This window comes from Montipora foliosa, chromosome 3, assembly GCF_036669935.1.
Source record: "Montipora foliosa isolate CH-2021 chromosome 3, ASM3666993v2, whole genome shotgun sequence".
In the NCBI taxonomy this organism is placed as follows: Eukaryota; Metazoa; Cnidaria; class Anthozoa; order Scleractinia; family Acroporidae; genus Montipora; species Montipora foliosa.
The window spans coordinates 22,975,906-22,994,173 of record NC_090871.1 but is presented as its reverse complement, the minus strand read 5'-3'; the positions used below and the strand labels follow the sequence as shown (position 1 = coordinate 22,994,173).

Genomic DNA, 18,268 nt, shown 5'->3' with positions numbered 1-18,268 from the left:
TCGATAAGACCTTTATATATTTTAATAGCGGTATGCATTGAAATAAAAGGTCTGACTCGCTTAAGTGCACCGATACTGAAAGCGACCTTTTTTGAAGTTGCGTGTATGTGTTCCTTCCAGGATAGGTTTTCATCTATGTTCAGTCCAAGAGCTTTGCTATGATCTGTTTGGTTTATTTTGACGCCCTCTACATTAACATTTATTGTCTTGTCATTTAAAGACTGCAATTTTTGACGCGAGCTAATGACCATAAACTCAGTTTTTGCCACATTTCAAAGTGGAATGAAGAACAAGTGGTTCCTGATCCTGTTGGAGAAAAGCAGAATCAGCTGAAGTGGTGACAGACTACTAATGCTTGCGCTCGAAACGCCAGTTTTCTCTCTCTCTTTGTGGTGGTAAATCGACGTTTATCCACTCGTTTTGTAAATTACGCCCATGTACACCATTTTGTTACCATTCCCCTGGGTATTCTTTACCAGAGCCAAAAAAAGAGGATCATTCAATTCAGTAATCCACATTCAAAATCAGATTCTGCTTTTCATTGATTCGTTAGCTTCTTCTGGATTAATTAAGGAAAACGAGCAAGATAACTGACTTGCCTCGAATCTACCCCCTACCAATGTAGCCCATGTTCGATTCCCAGACTCGGTGTCACATGTGGGACAAGTTTGTTGGTTCTCTACTCTGCTCTGAGAGGTTTTTCTCCGACGGTACTTTGGTTTTCCCCTCTCCATGTGAAAACCAATGTTTAATTTGATTTAAGTGATTAATTTGATTTCGATAGGCCAGTTTCGTATTCTCAAGGTTAGACTGGATCTAGCATGAAATGCGATTCCTCTGGATTAGCCTCCATTTCGTGCTCGATCCAACCCAATCGTTAGAATACGTAGTGCCCCAGAGCAAGAACACTTGATTTTATTTTCAGGTTTTTCAAAAAGAAAAAGAAAGACGTTTCTTGTAGTTTCGTTTTCCGGTTTTACAGAAATAGAGCAAAATAAAAGACACCAAAATCTTATCTTCAAATATAATTCTTTATTTGAAACCACATTGTTTAATTTTAAACTACAAGATCCGTTCGACTTTGACCGCGACAGCCTTAGGGTTATGTCCATTAAACGTTTAGTTTGTAGGCTCAACTGTGCTAAACATTTGATGATTTGTCCACATTGCATTACTAAACAAAATAAGATCCATCATTGCTTTTTTTAAAGGGAAAATGGTCATGGAGGTAACATGATCTCAAAAAGGTGATAAGTTTCATATTCTCTAGCTAAAATTAGTAAAATCGTGAACCTGAGAAAATTAAAACAACCGGCGGGTACTGAAGCTGCGCTTGTAGCACCTAGTTGGTCATTAACTTAATTATGATGAAGCGTTTCACTGAAAACTAGAACGAATATTCCTTTTTTTTCAAAACTGAACTGTGAAGCTTTTCCTAGCTTTCGGGCTGTCCACGACCAAGTATTATTCTATAATGACCGTACAAAACTTCATGAAAGAAACAAACTTATAATCTGGACCGTAAGGTAGGTTAACAGCCTTCCTTGGATCAGATATATCTTTGCCGGCTCCATCTTTGTTCGTAGCAGCGGTTGATCCAAGCTTTTGGGACCACAATTTGTTGTTATCCAAACGCATGCAGTGGAAATCCGTGTCTGAAAAACAAAAGTTAATAAACTGAAAGTAAGCAAAACTATTGCAAATCGAGGTCTGAATAACATGTGAAGTTTTGGTCAGATTCAGGACTTTATGATAGGTTGCATGTTCCGAAAAAATGGTCTTGTAATTTTCACACTCAGCTGGCATTCAGCGAATGTACAGTACCCAAATAAATTCAATCTTTTCTTTGTAAAGTTAATTTTGAACACTTTTTCAGTAAGCACTGACTCAGAAATGTCTTTCAGCGATTACTGGGAAGAAAGAATATCCGATCTCTTACCAACAGCAACAAAAAGTGCCACCAAGCAGTTTGGCTGTTCCGGTGCCGCGGGGCAAGGGGCCTCTGGAGGCACATCCATTTTTAACCAACCGTCACTTTCGACAGCTGCAAGTACTTGGGCAACAGTTAACTCAGTGATTGGTTTACCACTGGCTTTACCAGGCTGTGCAAAACTGTTGGTTATCTTGTCGTTTGCGTAGTTGTAGCAGTTGTTATAAGGTTGAACGCAGTTGGTGTTCCACCTTGCCAAGTTCAGTGGAGGTGCGTAGTGTAGTATCTTTCCAACTACTCGTGAAACATCTTTAGGGGTTGTACTCTGGGTTTTATCAGGTATGATCTTAGCTGAGACAGCTCCTGAGTCGATCGCTTGCAAAATCTTTTTCCGCAAGTCGTTTCTGATCAATCCTTCGGGCATAGTTTCCAGCAATAGCTTTTGAAGGGCTGCTGTCTTCTGGCCGACAATTAAGTCTGCTTGCTCAGCGTCGAAGAGCTGCACTAAGAAACCCCTGAACCCAAGAATGGAGGGCATCTGTTTGTGACGGTAGGTAATTCCTTTGGCTCTGGCATCGTCCAAATGCTCCTTAATCGTTTTGAAGCTCTCATTTCGGGAATCAAACTTCCAAACAGGATCAGGAAGACCACTATATATGCCCAAAGTCACCTTAATATGCTCTCCTAAATGGGAAGAAAATAGTATTTTACTATTGAGAGGACTGTGCGTAGTATCTTAGGACATTCCGAAGCCATCTCATCTCTTAAATGAGCTGTTAAATCTGGGCACGTTTAATTACACTGGTAAGGAGGTTTTTTAGGATCACGAGAATTTTGTCATTGTGCCCGTGCCTCCTAGGGATTCTGTTTATTTTTTTTTTTTGGTCGATTGTAATTAAGACGGTCAAAACTCAAAGTACAATAAGACATTCTGTTTTGTATAAAACAAGTTATGTCGTCTGCAAAGAGAGAAAGTTTAACGTTTTCTTCTCGTACCCTTATACCCTTTAATTAGTATCATCATCTCTCGGCTAATCTTTACAGCTAAAATCTCCAGAGCTATAACTATTCAAAGTTATGTAAGGATGAATAGACCGAGGATCCAGCGTCTTGCCTTACTCCCCATGCTGAGAGCAAACTGGGTCTCGTTGTAAAACCACAAAACATTACACAGCTCGAGCCGTTGTTGTACTCTTATCCACTTCGTGAATGAAGGGCCAAAGATGAATGCATGCAATACTCTTAATTATTATATGGTTCTGTCTCACAAGGACAGGGAACTACTAAGTTCACGAATTTGATTGGCTGAAATCGATATTGACCGCGGTCTAGATTTTCCCATCTAGACCGGCATCTAGACCGGTAATGTTTTGCGGTGAAAAGATGCAAACTAAAATGCAAAAATATTGAGTATTTTCTTCTACCAATATTTTGGAAGTACCAAACAGCATGATGACAAAAGAGAGGATGACGAGAAAACTTTGACAGAATTAAGTTCAGCTCATCGCCACTCATCGCCGTTGGCAAGCAAAATGTCAGTTAGTACAAACCAGTTACATTAAACGAATTAAATTGTTCTTGTTTGCCATATAATAAACATCTTATTAACCGAGCTTAGTCAGTCTGTATGGGAAAATCTTGACCTCGGTCTTGTGTACAGACCTCACTGCGTTCGGTCTGTAATCACGACCTCGGTCAAGATTCTCCCATACAGACCTCCTGCTCGGTTAATAAGAGCTAAGAGGAAGTTAATTTTTTCAAAGTCAGTAGCCACTTAGATGTACCTTCCTTTTGAGATGTGGATACTCAATCACGTAGATCATCAGTAGTTCAATTCTGATGAAATCAAAAATAGTTCTTCTCTTGACAGTGGGGCTCTGTGAGCTCTTATTATAACGAATTCTTTCTGGAACCACACTTTTACACTTCAAACGCTTTGCCAAAGTTTTGGTCACTAGTTTGGTCAGGAGCCCATCACCCGGAGCGTGCATCTTCCATACAGCGTCTGTGAAACGGCATTCTCACAAGTAATGTTATTTTTAGATACGCCTTTCCCGCGAATTAGTTTTCAAAAGCCAATCAGAAGCGATGCATAATTAATAACAGTTTATTATTAATTATGCACCGCTTCTGATTGGCTTTTGAAAACTAATTCACGGGAAAGGCGTATCTAAAAATAACCTTACTTGTGAAAACGCCGTTGCACGAAAATAGGTAAGTTGCAGGCTCCGGGTGATGGGCTCCTGGTTTGGTAAACATTAATTCGATATATCGGCCGCCAATTTTTTTTACCAAGTGATGTCAGATGCAAATAAGAGCACAGTCGCAATATCTGCACAATTAGTACCATCATATAACTTGAATTGAGGCAACAGATTTTAATTCTAGGCTCTCACAAATGATATCAGGAGCTCGTTATGGGCTCCGAAGTATCAATAACGGGAAGTGGTCGAGGCGGGCCTTACGTAGGCTCTTTGATTCAAAGGCGAGAGGTTTGAAGGACCTGATTAAGAAGGATTATAATTTTCTCAAATATGTTCTCGGAACGGTAGACAAAAGCTACGACGTTACAAAGAGCATTGTGCACTCACCTTCCATGGTTGTTATTCGAGGAATTTGGCTTCAGTTAAAATTACTGAAGAAAAAGAAAACATAAACGAATAAATTCAACAAGAACAACAAGACAGAAGTAAGATGGATGTTTAAATCTAAAATTTACCGTTGAACAATAAAAGACCCTGCCGTTTAAACCCCTATTGAGCGGCTGAGAAGAAATCGCAAGTGGGTGATTAATTAAACTGGAAAACAGATCACTTCCCAATCTATGTGCTTTCGATGTTTTCTTAGAATTAAGGTGATGATATAAAAGGTGTCATGAAAATGACAGATATAGGTGGTAAAACATCTATTTCTTGGAAGGAACGCTGTGATTTAATGTGGTATGAAAAACTGAAAAACTAACCCAAAAACTGTGGACGAGAAATGGACGAGAAAGCATGGAACTCATGAAGTCATAACAGTACTCAACTTTTCTAGACCCCAAAAATCAGAGAAAAAAAAGCTATCCTATCTTCTAAACAAGAGAGGTCTAAACAAGAGGAAGGACTACTTCGCCGAGGCAAAAAAAGCTTCAAATGCTGCGAAAAATTACCACGAGTGTTAAATACTGCAATCTCACCTCTAACTTGTTCAGAGTAGGAATGCGAGTTAACGGACCAATGTTTTCGAACCAATATATAGTTTCATGCAGCCATCAATTGTCACTGATCATGTCAAAAAATGTGTTGACTAAGGACTTTGAAGAATTTGCTTTAGCGTGTTGTCACTGAATCCGTTTTGGAAGGCGTCAGAATTAAGGAAAGGCCCCTGTTATATTTACCAGATACGAGGATCAGGTTTTTCCTTGAACCTTTTAGTTCCAACATTCTTATTGATGAAAATCAAAGTGCGATTGGGAGTTTGCTTTTATTATTTTCAGAGGACGTACGTGCAAGGTTTTGAAGAATATGTCGTCACTTTGCCAGTTTAGTGCGCTCAGCTTTGTTTTCTTGCCAGCTCCTGCTGGCTCTGTTTGTATTCTTTGATGGCAGCATTATCTCCTGATTTGCAGATTAACATCAAGGTCCAGTGACCTACGTCGTTTGAGTTACAACAGGGAACACTTACTGCATACCTAAAAATAAAATTCATTGTTTTGCTAATTCATTGCTGATTCATGTTTTCATTCATTTTGAAAGTTTCGCTGGTATCCTTTTTAAAGGTATTGTCCGAGGGAGTTCTCGTATTACTTTTAAAACGTAGCTCCTATGATAGAGGTTGGTTTCCCTGTAGGCCTGGTATGCTACTCCTTGCTGATGGTTACAGCTTGACTGGAATATTCAAAGCATGAAAAGACTTTTTTGGTGTTTGCATAGCTTGATCTCAAGACGAGGGGGTTGGGAGAATTCTCGCCAGTTATGCAAACCCTCGACTGCATCTCGGGTTTGGATAACTTTCGAGAATTCTCTCAATTCTTCGAGTGTTTAGATTAGGTCATGCAGACACGGAAAAGGTCGTCTAGTGATTTTATAAAATAACCTCCCTTGGGAAAAGCAAAGGGCGTGACGTGACAACCACTTTTGCAGTCATGTAAACACTCCTATTGACCAATGAGAGCACGCGTACTATCTGAATTATTTTATAAAGAATAGTAATTAACAACTCTTTGGATTAAGAACTTTATTTACTTGATTTTGAAGGGATTTTTTTGGGATTGGACGTTATGTATGTTAACTTTGTATGTATGCCATATGTAATTTCCCACGTAATTACAGAAAGTATTGAAACAAAAAGAATGTCAGCCCCGGTCCAAAATGTAAGTTGTGTTAATTTTCTGGTCTTTTCGTTAACTTCGTTAAATATCCTTCTTACTTTCTATTCGTGACTCGTCCGTGTTGTATCCCGAATTTGAGAGCTAATTATGAGCTTTTCCTCTATTATTAGCTTTTCTTCTTACTCAGGCTAAGGCAAGAGTTCTCGGAAACATGTTGTGTAAGCAAGATAGGATTAAAAGATAACTCAAGGGCTCAAACATTGAATGCTCGTTTTATTTCCAGCTTTCGAGTTAAGCACCATATACTTTCAATAATATTTTCAGCAGTGTACACCTCTAGGCTTTTATAGATTGTGCTAGTAAAAGTAATATAGTATGCTACTAACAGTGCTCATTTTTGCCCGAATTATGCTCAAATTATGCCGGCTCGTTTTTCCAAATTATGCCGTTTGTTCTTAAAATTATTACGTTTGCAAAATAAGAGAAATAAGTCCAAAAAACGTATCACGATCATGTACTTGTAGCAATACTTTTTTTAGGTGTCACAAGCTCCTCTGCTATTGTATTTTTCTTTCTTTTTCTTCAGGCAACGGTGTATTGCTATGTTTGCTGGTTGTGGTATGGTCTCTATCTGCAAGTTATCGGGCGGCGTGGCTGACGGCATTTGGCAAACTTGCAAAAGAGAGGTGCTGTGACAAACACCATCTGGCAACTTCCGAGTTGAATTAAAACAAAAACTGACTATAGGACGCCGCTTTCCATTTCACAGAACTGACCTGCCATTCAGGACAGGTTTACTCTACAACACCTTCAAATCAACACACTTCGCCAGTTTGAGCACTCTGGCATGGCTTAGGTGTACCACATGTGTGGGACATTTGGAGTGGCTTTTATAGCTTAACCGCCATCCCAGTCGTAAGCAATGCATTGATGAGGTCCAGAAGGCTAATATATATCAAGCTACTCGTCATAGAGTCCCGAGGGGATGGGAGTTGCAGCACATAATTTACTTTACAATGAATTTTAGCGAAGACGATAGACTTGTTTTTATGATAAAAACTACAGGGAGAAGAGAAGTCTTAGTCGACTGAAGCACTGTGTAAGGAAATTTTAAAAGAAGGTTACCACCAAAATATTTGTCCCACTTTACTTTGTGACAAACATCTAAACATCATGAATTCGGTCATCTGAAATTATATTAGATGAGGTATTCCTTTTTCTGTCGTTTAAGACATTGTCAAGCTCGATGCTGATTCAGTGTAAACATGATAAAATCTTGCTTTATTTTCGCTGACCTGTGACCTTTGAAAACCGAACTGTTTACAATGGTTCTTATAGAAAATAGTCTCCTCAAGTGGTATATGATCATACGAAATCGAAGAAGGTAAAATTAGAACGTTCGAGCCTGTCTTCCAATTTGTTGTGTACGGGTAGTTTGAGACAACTCATGAGAATCATGATTGAAGACAATAATTGCTTTTGGGTGACTTCCAGTTTTTTCAGGAATGACTGATGAAGTAATGTGCTGCGTAATCCGTATTCAAGTCCTTATTTAGCATGTACCCAGTTGAGATGTCTGAATCACAAAAACGCGGATCCCTTGCATCGTATGATATTTCTACAGCTACATGGGTTTTCCCCTTTCCTGTATTCGGGGAAACTCATTTTGCCCTTTTCCTAGCGGGGACAACAAAATAGGGGCGGTACCGTGTAAAAGATTCCAGAAAATAGGTCACCATGCAGATGGGAAATTTTATGATAGCGCAGTAAACTTGTAAAAAAAGTGATTGCTGACTTTCTAATTTAAACACATTTTTAAAAATCACGACCCTTTGCGAAGTTGTAGAACCCGCTGAGACTTCTAAGCGGAAATCTACTACGGTGTTATGCTCCCATTGAAAAAAACTGCACAATCAAGTTACCTTTAATGGTTTTCTTACATTTTGCCTTCAAACATAACCCTGAAAAGAGTTGGAGAAATGCTTGAAATTATTATATAATAAATTAAATATTTTGTCTTATAAGTACTGTTTATTAAATGAGCAGGAGTGTTTCATCGGGTTACGTTTCATGAGGCGAAGCCGACTGGTTTTAGACCCGATAAAACACGATGCGTGTTTAGTGAACGGCTTAATTAAAAACATTCCACAAAAGCATGTCTCTCTGGAGTGCGAACAAAGGTCCATACAAGATAAACACGCTATGCCTATTAATACGCTTTATATAACGAATTGTAATGAAGAGTGTTTTAATTTACCAGTGAGTTTTTTATACACGTTACGTTTTATCGGTGATCTAAGGGCCTGGCGAAACGGGAAATAATAAAGTCGACCAAACATTTCACCATTTGGCCACCTTGTTTGGTGCTGTTTGATCGTGTTTGGTCCTGTTCAATAAAATTTGAAGGCCATCAAACATTCGATCAAACAACCTAAATTATTTCCTTTGTTCTCGTGTTTGATGGGTAAATTTTGTTCGTTTTGCAACCCCGTGTCAAAAATGTTTGGCAGTTGTTTGGCGCGTGCATGCGTACCACCGTCGCTTTCTCAGCCGCTTGTATCCACGTGTTTTTGCGTATTTGTGACCCATAGCTCTTTGCTTGTGGAGTTTGATCTGAATTAGATCAAACATGTTTCAACCAATTGGCCACTCTCTTCAACATCAGCATGTTTGGTCACCAAACAATGTTACTTTGATATTGTTTAAACGCCAAACGTTTCCAGTTTGTCCAGGCCCTAACAGGCTATTTTAATTAGCTCATGAATTGATTAGTATCTTGCTAACAAGACAAAAAAGAACCAAAAAAAAAAAAAATAGCGAAAGAAAGCCAGCACGAGAGTTATTCTGTGAAATTTGAAAGGATAATTGCTAACGAATGCAGAAACAGTTTTTGCAACAACTAAAAATTCTTGTGTTAAGCATGAGAATTCGACGAAGAGGTACATGTGACTTAATTTGTTGCGTGCTTTTGTTTTGATTGCTATGTTATGAAAAGAATATCTACGGATAGATCGTCAAAAAATTTTTATTTTGAGAGGTTATTTGAACATGAGAGATGCAAGGCTTAGCGAGAAATCATATTTTACGTAAATTTCGCGGGAAATTTATATCTGTTGGAAATGAGGTAAGTGTCTATTCGTTCTAGCGCTGGAGCACTAATTGGAGACACTGTAAACTGAAATTAACAATGAAAGAAAATCAAGTCAAATGTTGATTTTTGAGGAGAGGGGAAACCGGAGTACCCGAAGCTAGAAAACCTCTCGGCGCAGAGTAGAGAACCATTAAACTCAACCCACATATGACGCCAAGTCTGGGCATCGAACCCAGGCCACATTGGTGGGAAGCGAGTGTTTTCACCACCCCGCCATCCCGCCATCCCACCATCCCTCCAGAACCCTTCAGATCCCTGCACCTCGATACTGATTAAAGTTACTGATTAAGAGCCTGAGCCTTGGCAGTAATCTTCCGTTTGTGTCATGTGGCAAAACCGTAGTAACCGGAGAAAAACCGTCTCCTAGCTGAGAGAACCAAAATACTCAACCTACATTTGACGGTAAGTCTGGGAATCGAACCCTCGCCACGTGGGTGGAATGTGAGTGTTTTCACCAGTGCGAAACCCAGTTCCCCCAGCAGAAACGGCCACTTTCAACAAAAGCTTTTGACTTTTGTTGTTTTAAGTCAAAGGATAGTACAGCTCAACATCTCAGAGACGAAATTGTCTTCTTAATGTTCGGTTTAAGTAAGGATCTGGTACACATTTACTCACTCCCAAAGCTACTCGTCTTTATTTAGGTTGAGATCGAGGTAAAGTGGTCCAGATAGGCTTATTGTAGTTTGCGAAACGAAACCATACGAAACGAAACCATGCCAAACGAAACCAAAAAGAAATTGTGAAACAAGTAACCTACACAATATGTGATTCAATCAAAAAGAAAACCTTGATTTTAAAAATCGTTCTTACACCGCTGGATCTTTGAAGAAACCTCTCTTCCAATCTCATCCCATCATCGAAGTTTTCTACTGTAAAAAGGAAAATGGCATGACATTGAGGGCACTACACAAGTGGCAGTAATCCTTTCCTGCCGAGGGAGAATGATATCCGGTCACATGTTCTACTTTTGGCGGAAAACTTATACGGACTGCCAAGTCAAGGCAGCATGGCGTTCAATCATAGTTAGTTCTGAACGGCAGGTACAAAACACAGGTCACAGGGCACAGGGCACAGGGCACAGGGCACAGGGCACAGGGCATTGTTTTACCAATACAGAAAGTATCCTAAACATTCATAACAGCTAACCTTAAGCCTAAAATCGTTTGTTTAGGCCTAATTAGGCCTAAGGTTAGCTTTTATGAATGTTTAGGATACATTCTGTATTAGTAAAACAATGACCTGTGACCTGTGACCTGTGCCCTGTGACCTGTGTTTTGTACCTGCCCTTAGTAGAACTAACTATGGTTCAATAGATCGTTTTCACGTGACGTCATCACCTTCCAAAATCTAAAACTAAAGATCCACCAAAGTTTTTATCCTCATCAGGCATAAGAGGCGGCATATCTATATCTGTTGACAATTTTACAGCTGAATAGCGTGCTTCGTTTGGAAACCAGAGCATTTTGAATTTCCGGATTATGTAGGTGCGTGACACAAAGCTACGATCAAGTTTGTTGAAAAATATATACTTATCTCATGATTTTGAGCCCTTTTAGAAGTTAGAGCATTAGGAAAAGTGCTTATGTAAATGCTTGTTTTTTCAGTAGTGATAATCAGTCGCCTAGATAGCCAAAGTAAGTTCCAGATGTTTACACTATTTTCCGGCCGCCATATTGGTACACCAATATGGCGTTTTCATACTGGGCTCTGTAAATTTCTGCGAAACATTTCGACGAATATCTGAAGTTTGGGGAAACGCAGAGGCCTAAAACTTGGACAAGTGTCTTATTTCTTTATCTTCTATAAGACAACAATTTCTTAGCGTTTTGCACTGGATAGTTTTTGATTTATTTTTTTTATTGCGCGACAGTGAAAACGATCTATTTCCATCGTTTGGGTTGCTTGAGCGTGCGAAGAGAAGTTCGGCGTTCAGTGATTTCCCTCGGTTTTCGTGGAGCGATCTTACTGACAAGTAGGAGATCGGCAGAGGAAGTTTTGGGTGTGTGTTCACTGCGAAAAGAAGTGATTGAGAGTGAGTCGTTGTAAAGAAACTGGAAGAAACTTCTCCGACAACACGAGAGGGAGACACGTTTATTTTTAAAGGAAGCTCGAATCATGAAATCCCTGCGCCACAAAAATATCGTCGAAATGAAAGCTGTTTGTGAAAATCCTCTTGCCATGATGCTAGAGTAACTATGTGTTTTTTGATTAGGCCTGGAAGGTCGGGTAAGCTCTCTCGCTGTTCTGCACAAGAGATTGACTGTCCATAAATGACTGGAGAACTGGCAACCAAAACAGGTTGTTCCAAACATTTACCTACTTTACGCAGAATAGTTATTTACGTTTTGCTATTACTGTTAACAATAAAGATTGAAGGTATATTCTGCTCGTATTTTCTTAGGATAGAGAGGGTAGTGGAAATGCGTAGATTTCTCTGGTGAACACAGTAGAATGATAAACTTAATTAACCGGCAATGGCGTCGAAAGTCATGTAACGCGAATGGCGTTTTAGTGGATCTTTGAACAAAATACACCCTTATGAAGCTCAATAATGGCAAGTCAATTAGATACTGAACAAGACAGGCGGTGGAATCTTAAAAGCGACGAGTAATGGACTTCGACAACAATCTGTCGCCTGTCGAGCCGAAATCAAAGTAAGCTGCATTTCTTAGATTTTCCCAAGTGCGCTGTTCTGTAGAACACTGAAACCAAATGGAAAATTCTCTGGTAACTTATGGGTTCAACAAAGACAGAGAACGAATCGAACACCTTAATTAAGTGGATCTGTGATCAACTCTGCACAGTCCGGCTTCAGGTAAAAATAAAAAATAATTGGAAATGTGACAGCCAAGAATTATTTGAAAGAAAGCTTGTCGTCTATTTTGTGCTTCATTATTTAAGGAAAAGGTTCTTCATGGATACAGTTTGATCCTGAAATTTCGTTTGTTGTAATATTGCGCATATTTGACACGACTGACTTTTTTCTCTTCACCCACGTAATGAAATACGAGGGGGTTTTTGCCTCTAATAGCAAATATGTTATTTGTTTCACAAAAATTGTTCGCTGGAAAAGGTGGCCTTTATGATTCATCATGTTTTCTAATATGCGAGCTTAACAGGATAGTTTTTATGGCAATAGTAAAGCATTTTCGTGTCAAAAAGAGGTTAGAGTCTTTCTGTTGTGCTAATTTAATTAAATTTAGATATACATTCTGCCTCGTGAGTTTGTTATTCTCTTTAACCAGCAAAGGCGTCGAAAGTCATTGCAACGCGAATGGCGTTTTAGTGCATCTTATGTTGTTTGTTTCAAAAAAATGTTTCGCTGGAAAAGGATTCCGTGACTCACGTGACTTCACAAAGCCAGAAAATAGTATTTTCTGGCTTTGTGAATTATAATATCATGTTGTGTATTGAATTTTCGAGTTTAAGGTTGAAATGTGATACGGGAGGATACTTTTAGTATTGCTTTGTTAGCAGGAAAGGTGTTCTCGAAAATAAACAGGTCTGTTGGAAGCGTGCTTGAGTTTCAACAAAATGAGCCCCAAAATCAGCAAAAATTTGAATTACCTGGTAATAGATAACCTCGTCTTGGGGAGTAAATTTTTGACTTAGCAGAAACAATGGTCTCCCTCAAGAGTTTGGGCGATTGTGATCTTTGTTTTGACTTCGCTCATTTATTGTCAAACAATATAACACTTGACAGAAAAAGGAACTTACGAAAACCCGGTATCTTGCCATCATTTGACACAGATGCTTCACTGTTTGACGAGTAAACATGCCGCGGTAACTTAATCACGGCGTCTCCTGAATTCCGGCGATGTCACTTTCGATTTTGCGATTTATTGAAGTACAATAACAAAATTGAACGCAGCAAAAATCTCTTGTCGCTGATAATAACTTTTTATATTCTATATTCACGGTTCAAAATTAATGTTGTTTTTATGTCGTAAATATGTTATGCAGCAGTCAAAGTAAATCCCCCCCCCCCCCCAACCCGAGAAAGGCGGGGACATTAGCGGAACAACCTGGAAACTTCCTTCTGCTATTTCTAAAATCTGTGTATCGATGTACTTTTGCATCAATATTTGTTTTTGCATAAAGCAAGCTAACAAAGTCTGTACCTTGCTTAGTTTGCATTTGTTAGCGTTAAGAGTATTTTCGGTCCAATGCTTCTGTTTTACGAAGGGGTATATGTTTGAGGTCACCCATCCAGATACTAACCCCGCCGGGCAGGAAATTTAGTAAACTCACAAAGCTGTCAGATGCTCACAGGGCACGCTTAAACTTGTGGTGAAAGAAGTTGTGAGGGAGCTTGAAAATTATCAACATGTCAGCCCAGAAGCCAATGTTTCTCACGTCCCATTTATTTTCTTCAATCTTTCTGGGTTAGATCAGTACTTTGCTAGTAATCACGTGTCTTCTCAGGCTGTTTACCCAAGACTTCTAACAAGGCACTACAATGATAGACAATACCAAAACAATATCGTGCACTGTTAAAGCTACATATTACGCAAGGACAACTTGAATCTCCTGGAAGACAACACACAGCTCAGTTGACATTTTATATGGAATAAATCGCTGTGTTACTTCACTACCGCACGTAAGCAATGCGTGTCTATTTTTTCTAAAGAGGACAGGAATTTCTTCTTTCTGACAAATGATTAATTAATAGGCCGGTAGCCAGGTTTTTAACCTCAGAAAAGGATCTGTTTCGTCGTACGAACGTGTGAGGACCTGTGAGCGAAAGGGCCTCTGCTGGTATGACTTCTGGGTGACCCCTTAAATGGTCTTAATGACCCCCCAACTTGAAAAACAGTGCACGTACCACAGGCAACCCAGTGTACCCTCACGGAGGGTCTAGTTATGCGAGGTGGGTAGTTGGATTTAGAGTTTACATAGAGTGGGATGTTTCCTGGCTTAGAAAAGGGGCTGTGTATACCGTTCTTAAATCTAGGCTCACGTCGAGGAAATTACCGTGTGTTTGTTTAGTTCGATCGTGATTCTCAGACCGTTTTTGGTGAAGATGGTACAAAGCTTCTTCTTAATCAGATCTGTTTGTCTGGGAGTTAGTTGCTTTGGAAACTCCGGGACCATCATCTTTGTACAGACCAAAATCACACGTATCACGGAAATCCTCTTTTATCAGGTATAGTAGATATGCGCCAACAAGTTCGCACGATTCTGCGCCATCATAACTATCCATGGTGATGTCAAATAGGTTAGATAACCTTTTCTTGGCCCATAATTCACCGTTGCTGTAAAGAATCGAAGAGAGGCCTTCGCTTGGAGGATGATGTGACGATCATCATTACAGGGCTCGAAATTAACTTTTTTGCTCAGGTGCCAGCTGGCGACTAATGGGTAAAATTTGGTCGCCAACTTGTTTAATATATGACAAGATTTTAAATGTTACTTTGCATGCAAGGAAGGCCATAACTATTAAACAGCAAGAAAAAAAAAACAGCAGGAGAAAGATCTCTATAAGCCACTGTTATAGTTTGGTCGAGGTGTTCTCTACGGTTATTTGAAATGGAGCGACGCACAGAACGCTTTAAGTCTGTGTTTTCCATAGGAAGGCAAACATGGGACCTTTATCCTTGCTTTTCACCTCTTGAAAACGTAGTTCTTTATTCTCCTACAGCTTGCGTGAGCAACTTACCTTTATCGCAAGTAAACGCAATGCTATAATTGCTCGGCCTAGGCCCCCACACAACCACAATGCTCGTACCAGTCTCCGACCGGGATCAAATAAAGGGGAGCGGCTCGTACGGTTCAGACGGTTTCAGTGGGTTCTTCCCATTAAGCCAAAATTTCCGGAAATTTCGGGCTGAAGTCAAATGGAAAGGTCAGTTTCGCTTCGGTCCGACCGGAATATTCGGGAGCACCTCTGGAGGTGGTCTTCCTTGACCGGTCGCTCAGGTCCGACCGAAACGTGCCATTTCATTTACAGAAATTATCGTTTCCAGTCCCATTTTACTGTGATGTAACCGAAATTTCGGTTGAAACGTAAATGGAACGCTTCGGTCCGGTTGAAAATTGACTTTTCATGAAAAATGTGATTCCCTTTTTCCTTGGTTAGTTCCACTGGTCTCCGACCTAATGGTTAGGCATAATGGAAAACACCCAGTAACCGCCAGAATCAGAGGAACTTGGCTTCTTAAAGTACCTTTCTACCGATATTTATCTCCATTTATTAATGTAAATCACCTTGTGTAGTCAATTTTGCAGGTTTCCGCTTTCTAACAGAGGTGGCAAGTTCTCCAACCTACTTTACATACAGGTTGCTTTTTGAAGATTCCATACAAACCTCAAACTCAGTATGCAATGTCCAGGTTCATTATCAATACATTATCAATATCAAGCTAGTCCCAAAGAAGTCCTTCGATAATTTGGCAAAATCTACGTTTTCAGCATTCACAACGGATGATGGATTTAAATTTTCAATTGAACTGGCTGAATCTTTGTCTTCCGGCCACAAGAAACTCACGTAACCAGAAAGAAGCACATCGTGCACCCACGAACCCATGAAGCCGCTGAAACAATATGGCGCCTAGTAAACGCGGTGATTGAAGTATCGAAGTACATTTTGTACAGAGAGTGAAACCGATTTTCTTGTAGTATGTAGACATTATTTTAGTGGGATAAGAAAGGTGAGTCGTGTTGTAGCTACCAGTTCCGAATGATTTCATCATATAAAGATTCAAATACAGAAGTTGTCTACTGTTTATCCTGGGTTATCAGACAAAACGTGATTCGCCAGCTTGCATGCTTTGCTGCTTTGCTTTGTTTTTATAGTGGAAGTGCACTTAGCTATCAGGCTAGTTTACAGGCACCCCACTTTTAACAATGTGAAAGAAACAATTCAAACTCAACAGAAACATTATTAAGAACCCCAACTGGCAGGAGGCAACCAGTTGGCTATTTACAAAGCGTGGTAGAGTTGAATCCGGGACAAGCGGAAACAAACCCTAACCAGATGTTAGAACGAGATTTGATCCTGGAGCAGCCGCATGCAAACCCAACGCCCTAACCGCTCGACCACGCTGCCTCCAATGATAGCCAGCGGCGACCAGTTCTAAAAATATAGTCGCCAGCACTCATTTTTTGGTCGCATTGGCGACCAGTGAGTCGCAATTTCGAGCCCTGTCATTCGAGATGTAGACGTATTGAGATGCGAAATCTAAGGCGGCATTAACTAATTGCCAACGAGTCAGGCCTTCTGAAGACAGAAGGCCTGGCAAGGCGGCAGCTTATAGAGCCGCGAGAAGATTTTTAGGCGGACGAAATCTCAAAAGCGCTTCGAATTTGAGTGTAATGTAGACCAAAGCGATGAAATGTTGACCGTAGCGATAGCCAATGAGAGTGCCGCACGAGTACGCCGCGTGATGTTTGTTGTCGCAGGCCTGGCTCGACAGCTAGTTCAATAGAAATAGATGGATAAAAGTCAACGACGTCGAAGGCAATGAATGAGTAAGATGCTTTGCACTGGATGCTATCAAACCAATTAAGAACGGCTTTGGTGTTTTTCCACTAATTTATATATGTTACAGGTTGAAATTAAATTCAGGTCCATTTAAATCAAACTAGGTAAATTTAAATCAAACTGGGTGAATTTAATTAACCTAGGTTATTTATCAACTGTGTGAAAAGGGATTGCCTTTATGGGGCGTGGTTGAAAAAAAAGGGGCACGGATTTTTTAGGGGGGTCGAAAACAAAACTAAAAACCAAAAAATCGCCTTTCCCTCCTCCCACTTCCCTCTCTACTCTCTTCCTTTCTTTTCTTACTTTCTTTCTCTCTGCCCCTATCCCTCTTAATGTTCCATCCCCTGATCTATTCGTCATACAGTAATCGGCCTGTTTTTTTTTGTATTTTTCGTCATCTCCTTTTTATAAAATAACTAGGATAGTACGCGCACTCTCATTGGTCAATAGCTGTGTTTAGATGAGAGTATGTAAACGCGGCTGTGACATCTCACGAATTTTGATTGGTTATGTATTGTCAGACGCGCGTTTTGATTGGTTGGTAGGAAACACGAGCGTGTGTCAAGAAAATCTGTTTGAATTAAAAAGTGAAAAAACCAGCATTTTGCTTAATTTGTTGAATTATCTTTGAATTATCTTTGAATATAGAATAGGGGTTGAGAGAATTCTCGACAGTTATGCAAACCCTCCACTTCGTCTCGGGTTTCCATAACTGCCTCGAATTCTCCCAACCCCTCTCGTGTTTATATCAGGCTATGCAAACACGGAAAACGTTTTCTATTGCTTAAGTGTGTCCCTTGACCCATTCAATTCCAATGTGTACATGAGAGAAGGAAATCTCTTTGCACTGCACTTACCGTCTTGAGCCGGGCACCTCTGACATCCCTTAGTAGTAAGTCCTTCGCCGTAACTAACCGCTAAACCACACAGGACTTGCACAAGCAATCGCCATTAATTTTAATAACAAATACTTTTCCCCTGGTGCAACAGGGCTCAGCCTTCTCGGTCATAGTAAATTGTTCAAAAGTTTACTCGTGCGCAATGCGTGGCCCTGTATGGTTCGTAAAATGGCTAACAAAAGCTGTGTTGATTCAGAGATATTCTACCAAAAATTTGGTGAAGTTAAAGCTTTCAAAAAGACAAGAGCAACCAAAATAACCCTTTTTATTGACGACAACTTTTACAAATGAAGACAGCAAGGACAGAACAAACCTGACAAGTCAAGACGTAGTAAGAAAAGGATGGAAACTGGAGGGTGGCAAAATATTATCCAAGAATGGAAAAGAAATTGTTCAAAAATGTCAACTACACCAAGTTCTTTGCCAAACCCATTCGAATATTGCGCACAAAGGAAAAGGCAAGATGGACAAGTATATCAAGCGAAACTACGAA

General features: G+C 39.9%; 1 protein-coding gene across 2 annotated transcripts; it reads right to left on the bottom strand.

Annotated features, from left to right (window-relative positions):
• Positions 1-1,012: 1,012 nt before the first annotated feature.
• On the bottom strand, positions 1,013-5,214 carry LOC137997090 (uncharacterized). Of its 2 annotated transcripts, XM_068842858.1 has the most exons (4): positions 5,109-5,214; positions 4,522-4,565; positions 1,940-2,614; positions 1,013-1,655 (listed from the first exon to the last, which is right to left on the bottom strand). In XM_068842858.1, the coding sequence occupies exons 2-4, from the start codon at positions 4,526-4,528 to the stop codon at positions 1,465-1,467; spliced, it is 873 nt and encodes a 290-aa protein (XP_068698959.1). In that variant the 5' UTR covers positions 4,529-4,565; positions 5,109-5,214; the 3' UTR covers positions 1,013-1,464. The 2 variants fall into 2 exon arrangements, with proteins under 2 accessions (XP_068698959.1, XP_068698960.1); XM_068842859.1 differs by lacking the exon at positions 5,109-5,214 and having other exon boundaries at positions 1,940-2,611.
• Between the last annotated feature and the right edge of the window lie 13,054 nt (positions 5,215-18,268).